At 32.1% G+C, this 19894-nt stretch overlaps 1 protein-coding gene across 2 annotated transcripts; it reads left to right on the forward strand.

Annotated features, from left to right (window-relative positions):
* The first annotated feature begins 661 nt into the window (after positions 1-661).
* On the forward strand, positions 662-18997 carry LOC127850129 (tumor susceptibility gene 101 protein-like). 2 transcript variants are annotated; one of them, XM_052382921.1, is made up of 7 exons: positions 662-760; positions 6032-6116; positions 7661-7726; positions 8959-9122; positions 11230-11458; positions 16198-16257; positions 18166-18997. In XM_052382921.1, the coding sequence occupies exons 1-7, from the start codon at positions 719-721 to the stop codon at positions 18381-18383; spliced, it is 864 nt and encodes a 287-aa protein (XP_052238881.1). In that variant the 5' UTR covers positions 662-718; the 3' UTR covers positions 18384-18997. The 2 variants fall into 2 exon arrangements, with proteins under 2 accessions (XP_052238881.1, XP_052238882.1); XM_052382922.1 differs by having other exon boundaries at positions 701-760; positions 7661-7739.
* The last annotated feature ends 897 nt before the right edge of the window (positions 18998-19894 follow it).

Below are 19894 nucleotides of genomic sequence, written 5' to 3' on the forward strand. Positions count from 1 at the left end.
TATAAATGAGCGTTGTCTCGTTTTCAACACAATATAATGAGTGGCATATGTTACAAAGGTTGTTTCTTCAATAAAACGTTTGTTATCTCAGGGACTACTTTGTTATAAAATCTACGCGGAATGACTCACTCGTGTTGCTAACTACGGAAGAACAAAATTGTCAAAAACTGCGATATTTAATGTTTATTAATGAAAAATCGGAAGGAAATAATAGGATAAATAGAATATTATGTTAGTTTTGGATGAAGATCAAGTTTATCATGCTCGGCCAGAACCGTCGTAGTTATAGTTATATATATATATATAGTTATAGTTATATGTATATATATATATATAGTATATATATATATATATATATATATATATATATATATATATATATATATATATATATATATATATATACATATATTTATCATTACACTTGACGATTTATAGATGACTTCTGTTAAATCCACAGATAACATTGTCGGTACGCAAACAGTACAAAAACATGTCACTTGCTCTTAAGTTGTTTTTAATGTTATTATTGACCCTGATCTTTTCGTGTGCAGAGATAAAGGCATTTTGAAGAGATTTCCTGATACTTAAATCTCAGCCCTTATCGGATGAAGGACCTAAATCGATTAATAATTTCCTCTTTTCTTACTTTCGGTTTTTATTCGTTTATAGCAATCTTTAATTTATATAATAACGTGTAAGTTGTTCATCGCAAACTATGTCTTCGTTTGAACCGTTCTTTAATTATTCACTGAAGAAGGTATATGGCTTTAAAATGTTTTATTTAGTATCTAGCTGTTCTTAATACGTACAAGTACAGGGGGGATGGGGGTATGTGTAATCTGGAGCTTATTGTGTTTAAGTAAGGTAAGTTTTAACTTACTTCAAAACGAACGGGGTTGAACCCTATAATTCGGAATTTAATGAATACATAGATAAACACGCGTCGCGATGATTAAATACTTATTATTTAAGTTGTTGTGTACTGTAAACATGCACAAATACTGTATATTATAAGAGGAAATGATATTTGAACAGCCAAATTATCTAAGGTCACGAAATTAAACAACAAATTTATTGTCGATTTGCTTCAATATTTTTTTTATTCCGATGTCTACGGTATTGAAACAAAAATCCGAATGGAGCTCACTATGGAGCCGAACGGGTGTATTCATTAAAAAGCAATATAAAGTGGCTTTCCCGGTGAAAATATCCGCTACTCCTTCTGGAAAAACACGAAAACGACGCCATCTTGGAAGTAAATTCTAACTAACCTCACTTTAACCCAGTCCTGGCTACAAAAAAAGGTTTTACGATATATGTATACAGTGGTCATAATACATGTGTTGCCTTAGAATTCGTTTTTAGTCGCCTATCTGTTACTACGGAAAGGGATTCGGTTACCTCCCGGTCCTTCCGTTTGTCCGCCCGTTTTACCGTCCGTATGTGGACTTAACCATGAGCATAAACATAATGTTAGCATAGTATAAAAATGTAAATGTCGGTACATCACTTGTTACATTTAAATTTATAATGACTATATATTGATGTCAAAAATTACATCGATATGTTGAAATACCGAATAACATTTTTTAAACATTAATAGTATAATCATCATCTAGATAATAGTCGATTTGTGTAGAAAGGTAAGGATTTTGAGTCTGATGTAAAGTTATATAACATGAATTATGCAGATAATTCATTATACCACGACGGACGACGGACGAATATATTGTCTCCTGAAACATGTCACAGGTTTAAAATTCCTCCAATTAATACGTGTTTACAGGTTCAAGTTTAATGTCACTCTGATTCAATAATAACATGAAATTCTAAGTCTTTATGGGACAATCTTTCAAGTTACAGGGATGTCTCAAGCCATCTCTACTTCATTTATTGCTCAGTAAATCTTAACCTTGATACCATTTTGGAATTGTTATATATTTTAATGTCAACGTTATAAATATACTTTATGCTAAAGTATTTAAAATGATGTCGGAAATGGAATAGTCATTATTCTGAAATTGCAACAATGTTATCTTATTGACTACACGATTTGCTAATTCATTGCAGTGTAATTAATAGGAGTGAATCGCTTAGCAAATATATTAATCACAGAAAATCACATATAAGGATCAAAAAATAAACACTTAACATCGATGTTGACACGCTCAATTATACAATACACAGAATGCACTGTTAAATGGTGTACCATAAAATATAACACGATATATGTTACAATAGTAGAAAACAATGACATAGTTTACTAAAGCACATTGTATAACATTACTTCATTCATTTATTGTGGGCACTTTGAAGTAAAAAAGTAGTAACTTTCATAGACTTTCATTCAATGAAAAAAATATTGAACAAGAGTTTGAGTCTCATATCCTTAATACAAATAAAATAATTACAAAGGGATTTTCACAATCAAACCTTTTGTTTAAATAATCTAAAATTAAAGGTACGGAAAAACAATTTTCTTTGAAACTCATAAAAAATATGTTGAGCATTTATACAATCAATTTATTAAGGTGACCATGGTTTTTTGTGATAACTTTTGTCCTGGCTACAGCTTTGCTTTTGCCTTTTGCGTTTCAATGGCGCTTCCCTATCGTAATTGCCAACAAAAATGAATACTTGGATATTATATAATGATTCGGCATTCTAATTCTGATCACGTGCATATTTTATTTTATTTTGATAGCACAAGAAAACCAAATATTCAGTCAAAAGTCAACACTGTATTAAATTTTTATATCATCATTGAAATCATTTAAAATTTCCAGTCAACTATGACATTCACTATTATTAACACTTTATTTTTAACCATTTTTTTTTCATATAACATAACACTCAGACAAGAAGATGCTTTATTACAAAAACAATCAAATGCAGAAATACTGAATTCGATGATGATGCTTATAATGCTGATGGCGATTTTGAGTATGTTTTCGATGGTGTTTTTTATCGAGTTTAACAACATGTCAGATTTTGCTAGTTGTGTTAGGCATCCAAGTAATAGATTAAATGATAAATAATATATTCTAAAAGGATACAATCGATACAATCGATACATTTTAACTACATCGTCCTCTTTTTCATAAGATCAAACGTTGTAAGAATGTAATAATAGACTCTAGTTGTTCAACTAACGAAGCCACGATCGATTCATTAAATAAATTACCTTTTAAATTGCATTTCAATAACTTTTGATGAATGAATGAACATCGCATCCTGACAAGTAGATAAAAGAACAGAACATAACATACAGTTTATTAAGACTTATACAAATGTTCATCGTCTAAATACATGAAATATAATGCAACATACTGGCATGTGTCTATATATTACAACGTATGGGTTATAACAAAATGTAATCTAACAATTAGAGACAAAGTATAATTAACAAAGTAGTACGACTGTAAAGTAAAATATCATTTCACCGGCAGTAAGGAAATACTTAGTTTTCGTTGATAATATTATTTTTGATAGAATTTCTTACGGTTAGAGCTTCCTTCATCTATTTACACACATTTATAATTTCAATTTTACAAGTTGAGTTCAATACAGTATGGAATTTAAAAACTGATGGATTCACAAAGTAAACAGTTTTTTAATGTTTTGCCGTATTTGACGGAAACATGGACATTTAAATATAAAGTGGAATTCGTCTTCCATGTCCGTTTTATCACAACATTGACAGTATCGTTCATTATGATGAATATGGTTACGCGTGTATCTTCCAGTTTGACTTCTCAAAGGGTGGGCAGAAGTCCTTAGTTTAACAAGGTATGGATGCACACTTTTTGGCAGATCATCTAAATACGTTTCGTATTCAAGAGTTGTTTTGAAGATCAAATACATATCTAAAACAGAACTATTATTTGTATTGCCAAACCATTCTTGTTTAAATGTATCTATAATTCTACATTTAATTCACATAAAAACAACTTTGTATTAATCATATTTGCATTTTCAAATATATATGAAAATCCATAATCATTTAACAACTTTTTAACATTCGATACCCATTTTTTATACGCTTTATAACAATCATTTATCACTTGGTTGTACACAGTTTGTATTATAATAGTTTCACTATTTACAACTTTAAGCCAATATTTTACAATGCGAAAATATATATATACATATTGTGGGTGTCTACCTAATACACCATACACCGTTGCATTACATGTGTTGCTTTTAACATGTAACAACCTTTTGCAAAATGTAAAGTGAATGCGTTCGATATCTTTTAATTTATTAAACCCTCATATCTCTGATGCATAATTTAAAATCGAGCTAACAAAGGCATCAAACAATTGAAACAATATTCTAGGTTTAGGATCGTACTCTTTGCATTTAAGAATTAAAGTATTCATAGCCTTAAGAGCTTTTCCTACTAAATGTTCCTGATTTAATATAAAACTACAAGTATAATTAATAATAGCGCCCAGATAGTTAAAATTATCGACCATTTCTATAGTTTTTCCATTATATGTCCATATCTTATCTTGACGAATTCTAGTATTAACAGTAAGTCCCCATGAGTTACAATAAAGGTAAAGATTGTCTGCATGAGATTGAAATCATTAAATGATTACAATTATGATAAATGATAATCTAAATTTCTTCTAGTGATTTACCCAAAATGGCCATATCGTCTGCAAATATCATTAAAGTGATAAATTCTATATTTAAACCAGAATGAACGCTGTCTTGTAAACAAAGTTCCAAATCCTCAACAAACAATGAAAAAAGAATATGAGACATTACCTCCCCTTGTCGTAAACCAACGGCGTAGCTAAAGTATTCAGAGTATGTCGCGCATGCTTTTACACATGATTTTACATTTTCATACATAATTTGAATTATTCGTAACATTTTGCCTTGTATACCGGATTTGTACATTTTTAGCCATAATGGATTGCGATATATACTATCAAAACAATTAAGCATATCAACGGCAACAACAATCAGACGCTCATTTTCATTTTAAAAATCGGTGTACAACTGACATCAGAATATATATGGCATCAACGGCTGAACACTCTTTTCTGAATCCGAATTGTGCATCCGAAATTGTAGCATTATTTCCGCAAAATGATTTGAAAATAACGCTCGTTGTTGAATGCCGCTAGCAATTAAAATTTACGTGGAAACTGTTAAACACAGAACTTTAAAATTCAATTTATTGAAGTACATCATACACTATTAAAGAGTACAACAATTGAAATGTTACCGTTTTCATTCGAGATATATACTCCAAACACTTGTAATTAAATAAAATAATTATCATCCATCTTAAACACTTACATACTTTGTTAATTATATTGCGTTTAAAAACATTCATGCCATTTAACTGAATGATGCAATAAACTGTTCAAGTCATGACCTCATAAGACACGCACGTGATGATTGCCGATATGTTTACATCCAGTAAAGTTGTGATTGGATCTCTATTGGCTTTGAAGCTCACGCGTTTGATTCGTAAAATGTTAAACATGATTTTAAATTTTTCTTAAATTGATATTATCAAATATGATTATGAAATTAACATTGTTTAACGTTCACCACAGATTGACTAAACTGATAAAAAAGAATGTTGATGAGGATGTCAAATTAACATACCTCACTTGTAAAGTACACGTTGACATGATGCCCAAAGTTTCCATCTATACAATTATTCCGTGGTATCATAAAAAAATCAAAAAGTAACTAACGAAGTAGACGACTTTTTACAATCTTAAAAAGTTATTTCTGTGGTTTTCGAAAAGAAGACCTTAAGTTTAAACACTCATTCAATGAATACTTAATAATATATTATTGCATTAAAAAAACTCAATAAGCCCATTTAATCTTGTTGAAGAATCGCACAGTCAATTTAATTAAACTGGATGCTTTGTATTCACTTTATCGTAAGTAGAGAAACACGACCATATGTACGTTAAAGTAACACCATCTTGACTATTCATTTCAGTAGTTGGTCTTTCTAAAATAAGATATGAATTCGGTCTGTTTTTTCCAGTACAAATATCGAGATGATACCAAGTCAGATGTTCTTCTTGCAATCAACACATTTCCAGGATTGAAACCGCATTATGAGGACTATGGTAAGACATATTTCAAATGCCAGTCTTATCATCGACACATTAAACATAAATGATTAATCAGTTTATGCGCAAAGTTTGTAAACTTATGATATTTCTAGCCATTACCGACAAACATTTTATGCAGATGATGTAAGGTTAAATATCTTGGTTTCGTTTTGGAACAGTTTTTTGAGCAGATTACTGTCCATATCAAACGATTGTGCGTGCGATTGATTATATTCTGTTGTGTTGAAATTATCATATGAAAATAAGAACAATCGGGTGCGTTACTTTATCATTAACGCTTCATTTAGGAAACAATATTTATGATTGGATGCGATTTCGTTGTTGCAGTAGTAGCTCTTAATATTTTTATATTAACGTGATTTTTGTGTTTAAAGCTTATATAATATACCATTAAAACATATTGGATTTAGTCAAATACTTTGAATGAATTTCCAAAAAAATTATAAATCGAGCGTTTAAGGATACTTAATTTTCATCCTTTACTTGTACGAATAAGACATTAATAAATTCATCATAAAGCCATGCGCTTAAAGCTACAAATGTAGGTGTGTTTGCAAGTCTGAAAGTAGTGTAGTTTGGCGATTATTTTTCATTCGGGTTAGGACAGTCGAACTGCAGCGGCGAAGTTTAAATTTGGCATGTTTCATTAATATATCCACGTCATAACATTCACTCTCCTTCTATAGTATTCATTTGAATTCAAAATATTTCAGACTTTCCACTTCTATACATGTGTTAAGTTGACTGACTACATTCGGAAATAATTACAGGCATTACATGCTACTTTTTTGGTGTGCAATAAACATATATTTTCCCCGGAAAGCTCATTTAGATGACAATACGTGGGTTTACAAATAAACGATTGAAGGGTTATGAATGAAATGATATTGGTATTCTTCCCATCTCGACCCGTATCTAAGCTATTTTGTAATATTCACCAAGCCAGTTTCAACCTCCGCGCATATAAAGACTGGTTCCGAGGAATGCTTTTACGAGCATACTGATTATGACTGCATATGAGCATATATGTCCATGTTTTTTTCTTAATTGCTAATTGTATTAATCAAGTTTAATGAAATGCAAACAAATAACCGTAAATAAAAAGGCGAGGTTTGTATTGTAAGGATATTAACCAGCTTCTCAAAAAAGACTTAGAGAAGTAGCTCCATTTCAATTGTTTGAATATAATCCATATAGTAAGTTGAGCATGAACCAAGCGTTGCAACTATATTTTGAGTTTTGACAACATGATAACTCTATTACATTTCACACATTATTGTTTCCCGCTGAAAATATTTTGTTAGCGCGGTATAAGTAAATTTATTTGAAAGTGATTCGAATAAAAATGAGAGAGATGCGACAAAGTTTAAAGTAGAAGGCCAGTAATGCTTTCCTCAAGAGTATCACTTTTGTTGACATGTGTTAAACGTTCTTGAGCAGTAATAACTATATAAGTAATGAGTGTTTCTAATATGAAAATGACGGAAAGCAAAGTGATGTTGCAGATAATGAATTATATCACTTACCTTAAATTCCAGTGTTCATAGATGGCAGCAATATGATGCTCCTGCAACTGTATGGAACGATCCCTACGAAATACAACGGTCAGCATTTATAGTATGTTACAATATAAGAGGTGTTTTGCAACCTGTGCAACAAATTTTGGAGTTAATGAGTATCGAAAGTAACGCCATGAAGATCGGTTGTTCAAACCGTTCTATTAAAGTGATATTATGGGCATCTTACAGTTTATAGGTGTCTATCGCAACCGTTGTTTATTTTTGGTGTTTTCACTTCATATACACTTATATTTGTTAATGCAGCATCAACATACTAAAACAATATCACGGAAAGAGAAAAATAATGCATTTGAATATCAACCGTACTTTCGTTTTGACAACTGACGACAAAAATGATTCGATTTACGATGTGAATCTTAATTTAGTTTTAGTGCAGATTCTTTCATACGACACAAAGACACTATTTTGTTTTACGGATCATTTCGGCTTAAAGGAATGGGTGAGTCACGTAAAATATCGAATATAATATATATTTTTATAAACAACTGGTAGCAAGATGAGTTGCAGATAATTGGTCAGTAAACACATTTTAACTAACTTTTTTGACCTTGTTATTCTTTTCAGCTCAATTCAACAGTGAAATATGCCCATAATATCACTTTAAGCTACAAACTGTTAATTCTTCCAGATTAAGAAGAATGTTCTTTGTGTTAACATAGTGTTTATCGTTAGAGAGAAGTTTTTGAATATTGATCATTTCATTGCTGCAATTACTTCGATAGCTTTATCGACACACTAGCAGAGGCACATAATTCAATAAAATAAAATAAAGTCAGTGATGTAGATATAATTTGTCAAGGGAAGGGATGGTGTCTGTTCTTTCTATGATAAGTCATTAAACAAAATACGATGAAACTAAATAGAACAGCTAACAAATTGATTACATATCGATTATTGATAAACCAACATAGATTGACAAGAAATATACCGTGTGTTCATTTGTGTAATATTGTATTACCAACACGATTTTCCCTTGAATCTTTTACGTGTATAATAGTGATTGACGGTTCTGATAACCATGTAGACAACTCACGAAAGTGATCCATGTTTAAAATGAACTAAATTCGAGTTAATGTTTGTATAAGAGTAATGTCCTTTCTTGGCAAACATTTTGAAACCACGTATTCATTTATATTTTTCAGAGAGCACTTATTTTACACTAAAATATGTATGCTATTATATAAAGCTGTGAAATATATATTCCAGCTCGTCGTCTATGTGTGGTTTATTCCGTACCTGAATAATTACATCTACAGGTATCGTGTACAACATCCCAATCAAGGTCTGTCTAATGGACACACACCCCTGCAGTGCCCCAATTGTGTTTGTAACACCAACCGCCACCATGCAGATCAACTCTGGGCGTTACGTTGACCAGAACGGGAAAGTCGACTTGCCATATCTTAGGGAATGGAACTATGTACGTAAACAATACTGTATAAGTGTCATATTTGTTAAATCGGTTCAATGACTTAAACACCTTTTAGCAGTGTTATAACTTATTTCAAGTGTAAGTTTTCTTTAAATACTTACTTTAAAAGCAATGAAATACCTAATGTGTACAGTTCATGTATTATAAAAATTACATTTAATTACGTCAGCTCAAATGCAAACAAACACAAGATTTTTGACAGAAAACAATCGAGACATGAGGTATGTATTGACGTTTTCTACCTAAACACTTTGATATTTGTGGACAAGAACGATGCAACGTCCACGCCAATACATCTTATATATAGGTGGTTTGTTTGTATTCTTAGCTGCCATGCTTTCTGAGGGCATTCAAAGACAATCTCTATTTGACGATTCAAACAACTATTTGTTCTTAATGTAAAGGATGGGTTGTGTAATTCGTCAATTTTCAAGCGATCGATTTCATACACATGTACAAATCGCTTACACATTTTAAGGGCATTAGGACGGGGAAAAAATAGTAACATAATGGTCTAGCGTTTGTAAAGTGGACTTATAAAATATGATAACGGTCACACACTAGACGTTTATGCGAACGAAAACACGTGCAACTCATGATATAGCAACGAATCAAAATTAAAAATTAAACTTAATGTTTCAGACAGAGAAATCAAATAAACATAATGTACACGCCGTTATTGTGGCAATGCTCTGGTAATTAAGAAAAATTTCGTCAACAGAAACAATTTGCGGAAACAGCGGGACAAATCGGAATATCAATAACAAAGTATAAACATTCACTACATATGTTTCAGGATTAAATGTAACAAAGTTCATGAGGTTTTCGAAAAAATTGGTTCAAGTGTCACTTGAATGCAATGATGCTATCTTTAATAAAATACATTGTTGGTAACAATTCTATAAGTAGTATATAAACTGTATTGATCTTATATCCTCTTTCACGATGTACATACGCTATGCAACTAAATTGCGACAGGATTCTTTTTAATTTAAGTAAATACTTATGCATGCAAACAAACGAATTAAACAAACCGAATGCTGAAACTGTAAATTAAATTTAATTAATTAAACTTTGATAAGATAAGTGGTCAAATAAGTTATTTGATTCACTGGTTTAGGGGCATATTGATTTGTTGGTAAATTACTTTGGATACAAAATGAACGTGAATATACGGAACATAAAAATGCAATAGTCGAAATATAATGATCAGATCGTAATATTTATTATACCCCTATTTTTGAAAACAAAATATAAACAAACACTTGTGGGTTTTTTAATTAGATGTGTTGTTGTTCACATATAAGATCAGAATGTGGTCGTTCGCATATTTAAAAAGTTTGCCACTACACGTGAAATAGTTATATTGCTTCTAAGAATTCACATACATGTTCATTTATTTACGTAATTAAATCACCTGCAAGCCGACGTCAATAATAAAACAGCACAATTTGTTTACATTTTGAAATGGAAATTCGTCATCGACTGGTCTTAGAAAGTATACCGTCCGTAAACTCGAACACTATGGCGACAGAAATCGGAAATATTGCTGCGAAAGGTGCTCTATTCCTCTTTTAATCTCAAACATGTTAAAGGTAGTAATGCCTTTAACTCGACGTTTCAATGTTAAAATAACTGTGGTCGTTTTCCTCACATTGGTCTGAGATTACCCAACGTTATTTAACTTGCGCCGGTTGGCTGTCAGTATTTGACCGAATTATTAACTATAAGATTCTAATTTAGTACATTTGTATTAACACGTGCACACAATACTCAATTATCTGTACAACTTGTTTTTCTATAAATTGTAAAAAAAATCGTTATGTTTATGCACAACACTAGTAAAAGTCTTTGAAATATATTGTATCACTATTTCTACAAGTCCGCCAAGACCAATCAGGGATGACAGTTTCAGCGCTTATGGTATTTTTTGTTTAGAGAAAGTCTATTCTCAGCAAACATCAAGTTAAAGCCTACAGTTTTGTCCCTTATCAGCCTCTGCGGACTGGACAGGCAAATCTTGGATGACATATTTCAGACATGTGTTGTGCCTTGTTTTCCAGAGCGAGGCTCGTATTTTCTGATATGCTTCCAGCCCAACTCTGATCTGCTGGGGTTGCTACAGATCCTATCGATCGTTTTCGGGGAGGAGCCTCCTCTCTATGCCCGCCAGGAAGCGATCAATCAGCCACCACCTCCCGTCTACCCCCGCCCACAACCAACCAATCAGACGCCGCCTCCAGTGCCTGCCCGCTCACAGCCTTCCAAGCTTACGCCCCCTCCAAGATACCCCACCAAGAGGACACCCAACCCTCCTGCAGGAGGTAAGCAAACAAAATGGTTATTGGCGACCTTGTATTAACATTTTATAATCGGATACAAACTTTGACACATGTGTTATTCCTGAGAAAAATCACATTTACTTAAGGGGTGTTTTGCTGATTTTTTTCCATCTAATAGATTTAGTCCAAAATTTATAATTAAGATATATATACAAATACTATATGAAACATGAAACAAAAACATAGGGTCACCGGCCTTGTTTCGATTTTATTCACCATCATATAACATGTACATTTTCAATAAAACTGAAAAATCTCTAATTGCGTAAAAATATTTAATAACCTATGAAATTGGCAACATGTAGATAATATATAAGCTAAGATACATCATATACCATTTAATTAAACCATACACCACCAATAAAATGGAGTACACAAGTTTAATTTTAGAAATTTATTTTTTATAATTTTTATGTCAGCCCCAAAAAAACGTCATTTTTTACTATTGTAACCACATAAATGGATTTTTTTTCTGTCTAATAGAATTCTGCGAAACTGTTCAAATATGTTCATCTACGTATTGTTATTATAAAACACAAATAAAAAAACTGAGATTTTTTGTGTTAACAATCCTTACCGCCTTCGTCAAATTTCATAAAATACAGCAATTAGACAAAACCCAAGTACCGGTACATAGATTGTTATAAATATGCATAAACATAAGAATTTGTTTACAATCTAAACTGGGATCACAACAGCTTACCAACAGAGATTAATAAAAAAAAACAATATTCAATCACAAACATTAGACCATACATTATCAAACTCGACCTTAATCATTAATAACGGACATGTACATGTTCTAAGATTTCGGTATGTTTTGAAGTTTGTGATTAAATGCTTTAAATTGATAAATGTAAACAACAGGACAAAAGAGCTCCAGTATACAACAAGAATGAAATTAAAGAAAGAAAAAAAAGTTAAAACAAAGTTATCACCACCTGGGATCAAACCACTGACAATTGTATTATGAACCATCTCGGTCATTTCTGATGATAATGATAACAAAAATATTGAGTTGTGATAATAGCATCATCGGTGTTGCTATAAATATATCCTCGGTTAAATAAACTGCCGCAACACCCCTTAAGAAACATTCTTACTAGATTCAAGTTTAAAAGGCTTCTATTCCAACCGTAAGATACCAATCAGCAGCAAATAGGATAAAACCTAAAGAGACTGCGAGTTTCTCAAGTCTGTTCTGGTTTAATGTTGTGTTCATATAGCCTCCCGTGTATAACTGCTCACAAGCTGCACAAACCCTGTCCATAGCTGGTCGAAATAGGCCTCAGACACACAAATACGTATACGCACGCACGCACGCAACCAAACATATTTATATAGTTGTTATTCTGTGTCAAAACGGATCGCTTGAAGGTTTGCAACAAGTTGTTAATTAATATTGTAACTTGTAACATTCTACATTTTGTTTTATTGGTTGGCTGAAAACAACTCATATTTTATGTTAGACTACATGATACAGAAAAATAAAAGAAATGTAAAGGTGTAACACGTATGTTTTCAGCTTATTATACGATAATATTGAGTTTTGTCTCAAACCCATTTCAATTGATTCGCAACCTCCAATTGCATATATGGATAATATCATAATTGGTGCTACCTAATTTACGGGCAAATGCTTAGATATTTGATTACCATGTATTGTAATACATATATGGAAATTATTGTGTACAAAACATTACAAGACTTTCAATAAAAAAGTAATGCATCCAAAAAATTAAATTATATAGCCTCTGTAATTCAAAGCTGGTTCAGTGGCTTGGGCGTAGTGGATATGGTGTCCGCTTAGCGACTGTGGGGTCTTGGTATTGAGCCCTTAAGTGTGAGTGTTCTTTAGATGACCCTTAAGACGCCAAGTACTGGTCCTACCCAAGAAATATGTTGTTTCATTAAATGTCTCGATGCAATTAAATCTTGCTAAATTCGTTGATTCTAGCATAAACTGATTAAACATAAAAGAATGTGATTTGTCAAATCAATGTTGATTATCAATGTATAATTATGTGGAACTGAAGGACAGCGTACTTGTTTTGCAATTGAAGTATGTAATAAATACAGGCATCGGAAAGGATTTTACTTTCCTTTGGCAAAGTAGTGTCGCCTAGTTGAAATTATGTTGCGACTAAAAAACTAGCCATTTTGTAGCATTTCATAAATAACAGTTCAAACTGCATACAATTAGTTTGTAAGCAAACACACAACATGGTATATCATCCATATTTTGTATTAATACATTTTAGTAACACATAAAATAAACATTGATGTATCAGTAATCATAAGAGCTTATTTTATTGTAAATGATTGTCTTTCTATGCTTAGCTGCTAACAGAAGCATGTCAAAGATGTTAATATATTTAGTACATATATATACAAAGGTGTATGGTAATCTTTGGAGATTAAAACACTTTAATCACTTATTTGCATGTATTAAAATAGTAACAAAATACATTAATTCTAAAACACTGTCATTAACTTACAAGAATATTTACGTACATGTACTAACAAAGTGGTGTTATCTTTTGAAAAACTGTGAAATCAATGGCTTATGTAACATAAACCATTTAATACATGCATGAAAAATAAGTATAATAAAGCACAGTATTCAGCTTGTTTAAAACAATATCTTATAAAACTGTATTACCTTTTAAAAAAAAAAATGCTGGTTTTGGACAAGCGTTTATAAATTTATAATGAAACAACAAGTAACAGCGAATTGATTAATTACACAATAAACAGGAAATCACCTTTATGCATTAAATAAACAAGCTTGTTGCTACTGTTTAGAATTACACTGTCTTACTAAAATATGATCATAGCATAGTGGTCTAGGTAGTGAGTCCTTTAAAATACTTTTTATTACTAGTTTAACATTATTTGGCATGCACTGGTCGACAAGCAGACTACGAATGATTCGTATTTCTTCAGAATGTTAATAGCCCTCTAATTTTTAATTTTACAACACTTTGACATTGTTTGAACATCTCATCTTCATAACAACGTAGCTGATGTTTGTATGCAGACAGACATATATTTAATCTTCACAGTTCTATAAAAGTTCACACATGTTCCATCCAAGAAAATCAATGGACAAGATAACCATGGGTTGTATCTTTCTTCCTTGGAAACTTTGTTGATTTCTGAAAACTGTCAGTTTTGCTCTATGTTATGGCTTGCGTGATATCCAGCACTTGGCAGAACAGCTTCTCAAAATGGAAAACCATAAAAAAAAACATAAAATTTGATAAATTAAAAGATATAACAGACATTTTGTAACTGTCCTTTTTTGTTGATTTTGACAAAAGGGTAAGGTTGTGTTACAAAAATGATGTTTGCAAGCATGGCTTCTTACTCCTAACTTCTGCAAATAATAAAATGTGTGATCTTACATTTACAGCCCAATACTAATTATATTCGGGGGAGATCAACATTTTATTAGATTATGTGGTTTGAGGCTTAATCTTTAAAAAGCAATGTGTAGCCATATGCATATAAATGATAAATGTGACCGGGGAAAGTGCAGACGAAGTAAAAAGAAGTTTAAAAATACTGAAAAGTTAAATCAAAATTACGCTCAAATTTGGTGAATAATCGTGTTCCTGATGGATTACAATCGCAACTTACCAAAATATTGCGCATGTTCACAGGTAAAACTGCTTACGGAGAGCGAATGGAAAATGGATAAAAAATTTAGACATGTAAACTGCTCGCAAGGGGACGCAATTTATATACCACCAGTACCGCCAGCGATCGGATTTAGTGATTACTTCCCGGATGCTTGATTTTGGTGTTGTTATTTTCTCAGTGTTTACCTCCCTTTAAATTTGAGACCTCTAAAACAACGCCGGCGTAAATTATTTCAACAAATAAAGTTTGTTTAGAAAAATGTTTATTAATTAATGAGGATAACAATAACAATAAGATTTAGAATTGATCGAAGGAAATGAATTCGTGCCTAATCGTATTCGATAAATTTCATCGAGATGTAGGCTATACATTTAGATGGGTAATATTTACCAAACTTGTATTTGGAAAAAGGTATCGCCATTTGTGGTAAACCAGCCTGGAACTGTGGCTTATTCCCTTAAGGCCAGGAACAGAAAACAGGAAGCAAATCAATGGAAAACCAAAAACTCGTATTTTGTCTGATAAAACCTATAATGCAAGAAGATAGAGAACAATGCGTTTCAAAACAATGACTTTCCTGGCGTATTTCGTCTTGAGGTATGCATATACAGTTGATATAGCATTTGTCGGAGTGTCTATGCAACTAAGTGGCCCATGATTTGCATCGCGAAAATATATGACGCGGGCAGAAACTTTTCGAGACTGATCAATATATGAGTATTGTATGTCAAAAAACCGATACAATTGAGCGATCAACGCACACCGCTGCCCGGTGTGCTTTTGTCCGTAAAATGTAGTGAAATAAACAGATTAAAGGTGAAATTCATATTCCGGAACCGCTTGGTTTCAATCAGTAGCAAGTCCGTACCGCATGTGTTTACAGTTAACCAATTACTTCATTCTATAGTTCAATCAAGGTATCCACCGAAACTTATGATAATAAACCAAAAACATGTCTCTTTGCAAGCTGAAAAGAATACTAATTTATTATTATTTAATCGTGTAAACGGTATTTGTATGTTTTTCAACTTCATTATTTATTTATTTATTTATTTGATTTAATTATTTATTTTCAGGTAAAAGGCAAGCTCAACCGGCCCCTTGCTCTATGTCAAATATTGAGGACCAGACTACAGGTTTTGATCATTTGTCTTTCTCATGTAAAAAAACAACGTTTTTGGTCACTTTTTTCATTTTCAGAAACTAAAATGGTATTTGGCAAAGTACGTTTGGGAAAACGGTACTGGTCTTATAGAACTTGCACTTTTTTCATGTATTTTCAAATTAATTTATACACTTGTATGATTTTTTTCACATTATTGTGTGTATAATTTAGCAGTCAAAACGCTGACTTTATGATGTAATTTTGATAGTACGGATTTGGACACATAATGGTACAACAATTGTGCTAATTGTTTTTGAAAATTAACAAACAAATTACAAAGTAAATCGAAATTCGTGTCTCGGACTTGGTAACAAACACATAGTAGTTTTGCGCAGTTACCATTAGGCAATCAGTTAAGGTCGAGTTGTGACCTGTCTATACATTAACCTGCACCATGTGTTTTTTTTTTCAATAATAATACACATGTTATTACCTTAATTTAGAATCGGCTAAGGACTACAACGAAATATTCAAGATGTAAATGTTAAATCTCTCAAATAGCATACAGTAATTAAATAAAGGTTGCGTATTCGGTGGGTTTATAATAAGTATAAACGATTAAGGACGTGGGCGGCAGTTTTATTATTGTTTGGCTGAAACAATGTGATAATTGTGTTACTTTGCTAGAGCTATCTTTCTTTAACATAAACTGGAATAAAAAGCTATGGTCACCAGTGTGTTTTTTTCTTGAAAATATCAACTATCATCAGTATGTAACCATAACCTATGCCAATAATAGAGCAAATTGAGTTCATAAGTGAGAAAAGAACGTATGCATATATTTCTTAATATGATTTTTTGTATTTAATATTATTTTAAATCGATTCGATATGATTTACAGATTAGGTTTGGGAAAATAAAAATGTCATGAATTCTATAGTCGTAAAATTCATGAAAACATTTTCCTTATTCGTTGCCTTTCCAAACACAGATTTACCCAAACTGACCCAAATGAAACCATAGTTATCATCCAAAAAGAAAATTCCGAAAAACAAGCTAAGTCTACGGGTTCGTTTGTTCAGAATTGCTGTACAACTGCATATGATTAATAAAAAAATCATATTAAAAGAATATGCATGCTTAATTTCAACACATAGTATCCGTCCGTAAGTGAACTCTAAACTCAAATGACACAAAACATTACAAAAAATTATGAAGATACTAGATCGCATGTTCATTTTGTTTGCAGTCTTGTTTTTGTTATACATGGAGTGTTACACGCGCGGTACGATCATGTGTATACGAACAACGCTGCATTTACGATTAAGCCGAATACAAATATCGTATTGCATGCTTTGTTTTAATGTTAAATGCAAACAAATATCACAATTTTTTTTTAATCAGCTTCTATAAAAAACATATATGCGAACACAATTCAGTAATATGCGCATATATACAGTTGCAGGTACAGCACGATGCAATAACACAAGATTGTGGTCGAGACGTATGCTAAATGCAGAAGAAAGCTTTCAGCTTTATACAAGTCCAACTTGGAATCAATTACGTGTCAATTAAATCACGCGATACAAACGTGTTTGTATTCCAATTGATGAGATTTTAATTTTACTGTGAAGTTAAGGGAACACACATTGTCTAATGCTTTTTTGGGTTTCTTAACATTTGGTTTCTTTTTGCTTTTTTTCTTGTCCGAAAAAGAATACAAATATTGCGCAACCGGCGTTACAGTAACAACCGGCGTTACCGTTAAAACAAATATTCGTAAAACTATACTGCAGTCCTTAAAAATGGATAAACAATTACATATTTTTACTGCATGTCACATAACATCCGATTATATTTTAATAACAAACTGTTACATTAAGTAAATAATAGTTCGACGTATAAATGCAACATAAGCAACATAAATCTGTATCGACAGACTCTTCAACCATTGATGAGGAACTTGATGAACTTCAAAAGCTGCAAGGATTACTGAGGTGTAAGATTTGCAAGGTTCGGCGCGTGGCGTTGGCCTATCAGCCTTGTGGCCACTGTGTCGCCTGTTTGGAATGCGGCTCCAATGTTCAGAGCTGCCCAACGTGTCCCGATAATGGAGCAAACACGCGAAGGACGGTCAAGATACTTTTTGTACCATAAACCCAACGGATTCTGCAGTATGCAGTGTGTTTACATTTACATGTATGACAGCCGCAAGTTTACTATCGAAGATTATGATACTGTCGTCATGTACTAGTTTGCTAATGAGGACGATTTTGTAAAACGTCGGATCAGACTTTCCTTATAATCATTAAATCTCACGTTTCAGAGTTCTGGGACGTATGTAAATGTCGCAAAGCAATACTGCAAATTTGAATGTACATGGCTTGTATCGTGTTGACAGCAAATCTCTTCAGTTAATTATTTTTATATTTGGATGAAATATGTGAGAAAATAACGGCGTAATTCTACCGTTTGATTTACAAAAAACAGATATGTTTATTCGCTCCACTCTCATACTTCAATATCTCGCCCATTCCCCAGATGAAGATGATGTCCTGGAGTAAACTGACACGTTCATAACTCCGTATATTTAGTCGGCAGTTTATTCAAGTGTTCGAACTGTTTTCAAACATAAACCTTATTAAATACGTTTTATTCAAAACAAATACCATTCAGTAATTCGGTAAATTTACCCGAATGACGTTGACAGAAACTGATCATCATAGAATGTTTTATGTTTACTGAAGATTTATTGCATTTTTGAACCATTACTAGTTTGTTTTTTCTTTCGTAAGTGTGTATACAAAGTATATTGTCTCATTAAACAAAATATATTAAGGATTGCAAGTTTTTAAATCATACCTCAAAATTGTATTATCTATTGACAGGTATATGTGCAATAACTGTCTGAGGTGACGATCAATTGTTAAACTTTGAACTGCTTATTTTAAATACCTCAACAATGGTTGTTCTTTGTATTGTTTATTTAAAATATTGCAATATTTACGTGATCTTCTCTCTGTGATTTGCTTCAACTACATTTATTCTCGGATGTTCTATTGTTCCACATCAACATTTCTGTTACAATTCAATTTTCTTAAATACATACGTCAAACGCCAGTTTATTAGTATTAGAATAATGTTAACACAGTATTTGTTCACTTGAAACAGCAGTATACGACTCAGGTCTCTTACGATGTAATCGTTTCAGTAAGAAGAGAGGCTAGATAACTTCTTTCAAACTTGATTGACTCATGTATTTCACTTATATCATATTTGTTAATATAAATTCTTAAGATATTAAAAATATAATGAATTGAATGACAAAAAGAGAATTTGACGTTGGATTTAAGTATTACATGTTATGATGAATGACATGTGAGTTGTTACTTTGCAGACTAGTTGTGTGTTATTGCACGTGTGTACATTGGAATGAAAGGCTCCTAAGTGGTTTTGTTAAGTTTAAAGCTATTTTATTCACTTTTTATTTTAGCTCCATTGCATCAAAAGCCTATGGCTTATAGAAACGCTCTCGAGTCCGTGGAAGTAGAACCAGTACGAAGAAAAGATGCCAATGGAAATCGAACCCATGATTTCCCGCTCGCTAGGCGGACACCAAATCCACTACGCCACGGCAACCTCGTTTCGAGTGGTTTAAATATACTTTC

This window comes from Dreissena polymorpha, chromosome 11, assembly GCF_020536995.1.
Source record: "Dreissena polymorpha isolate Duluth1 chromosome 11, UMN_Dpol_1.0, whole genome shotgun sequence".
NCBI lineage: Eukaryota > Metazoa > Mollusca > Bivalvia > Myida > Dreissenidae > Dreissena > Dreissena polymorpha.

Excerpts from the sequence above, each read along its gene's own strand:
- LOC127850129 (XM_052382921.1), top strand. The coding sequence starts at position 719 with ATGTCTTCGTTTGAACCGTTCTTTAATTATTCACTGAAGAAG. Across the intron at positions 761-6,031 it reads TTAATTATTCACTGAAGAAG|TACAAATATCGAGATGATAC; the intron begins GTATATGGCTTT and ends TGTTTTTTCCAG. Across the intron at positions 6,117-7,660 it reads ACCGCATTATGAGGACTATG|TGTTCATAGATGGCAGCAAT; the intron begins GTAAGACATATT and ends CTTAAATTCCAG.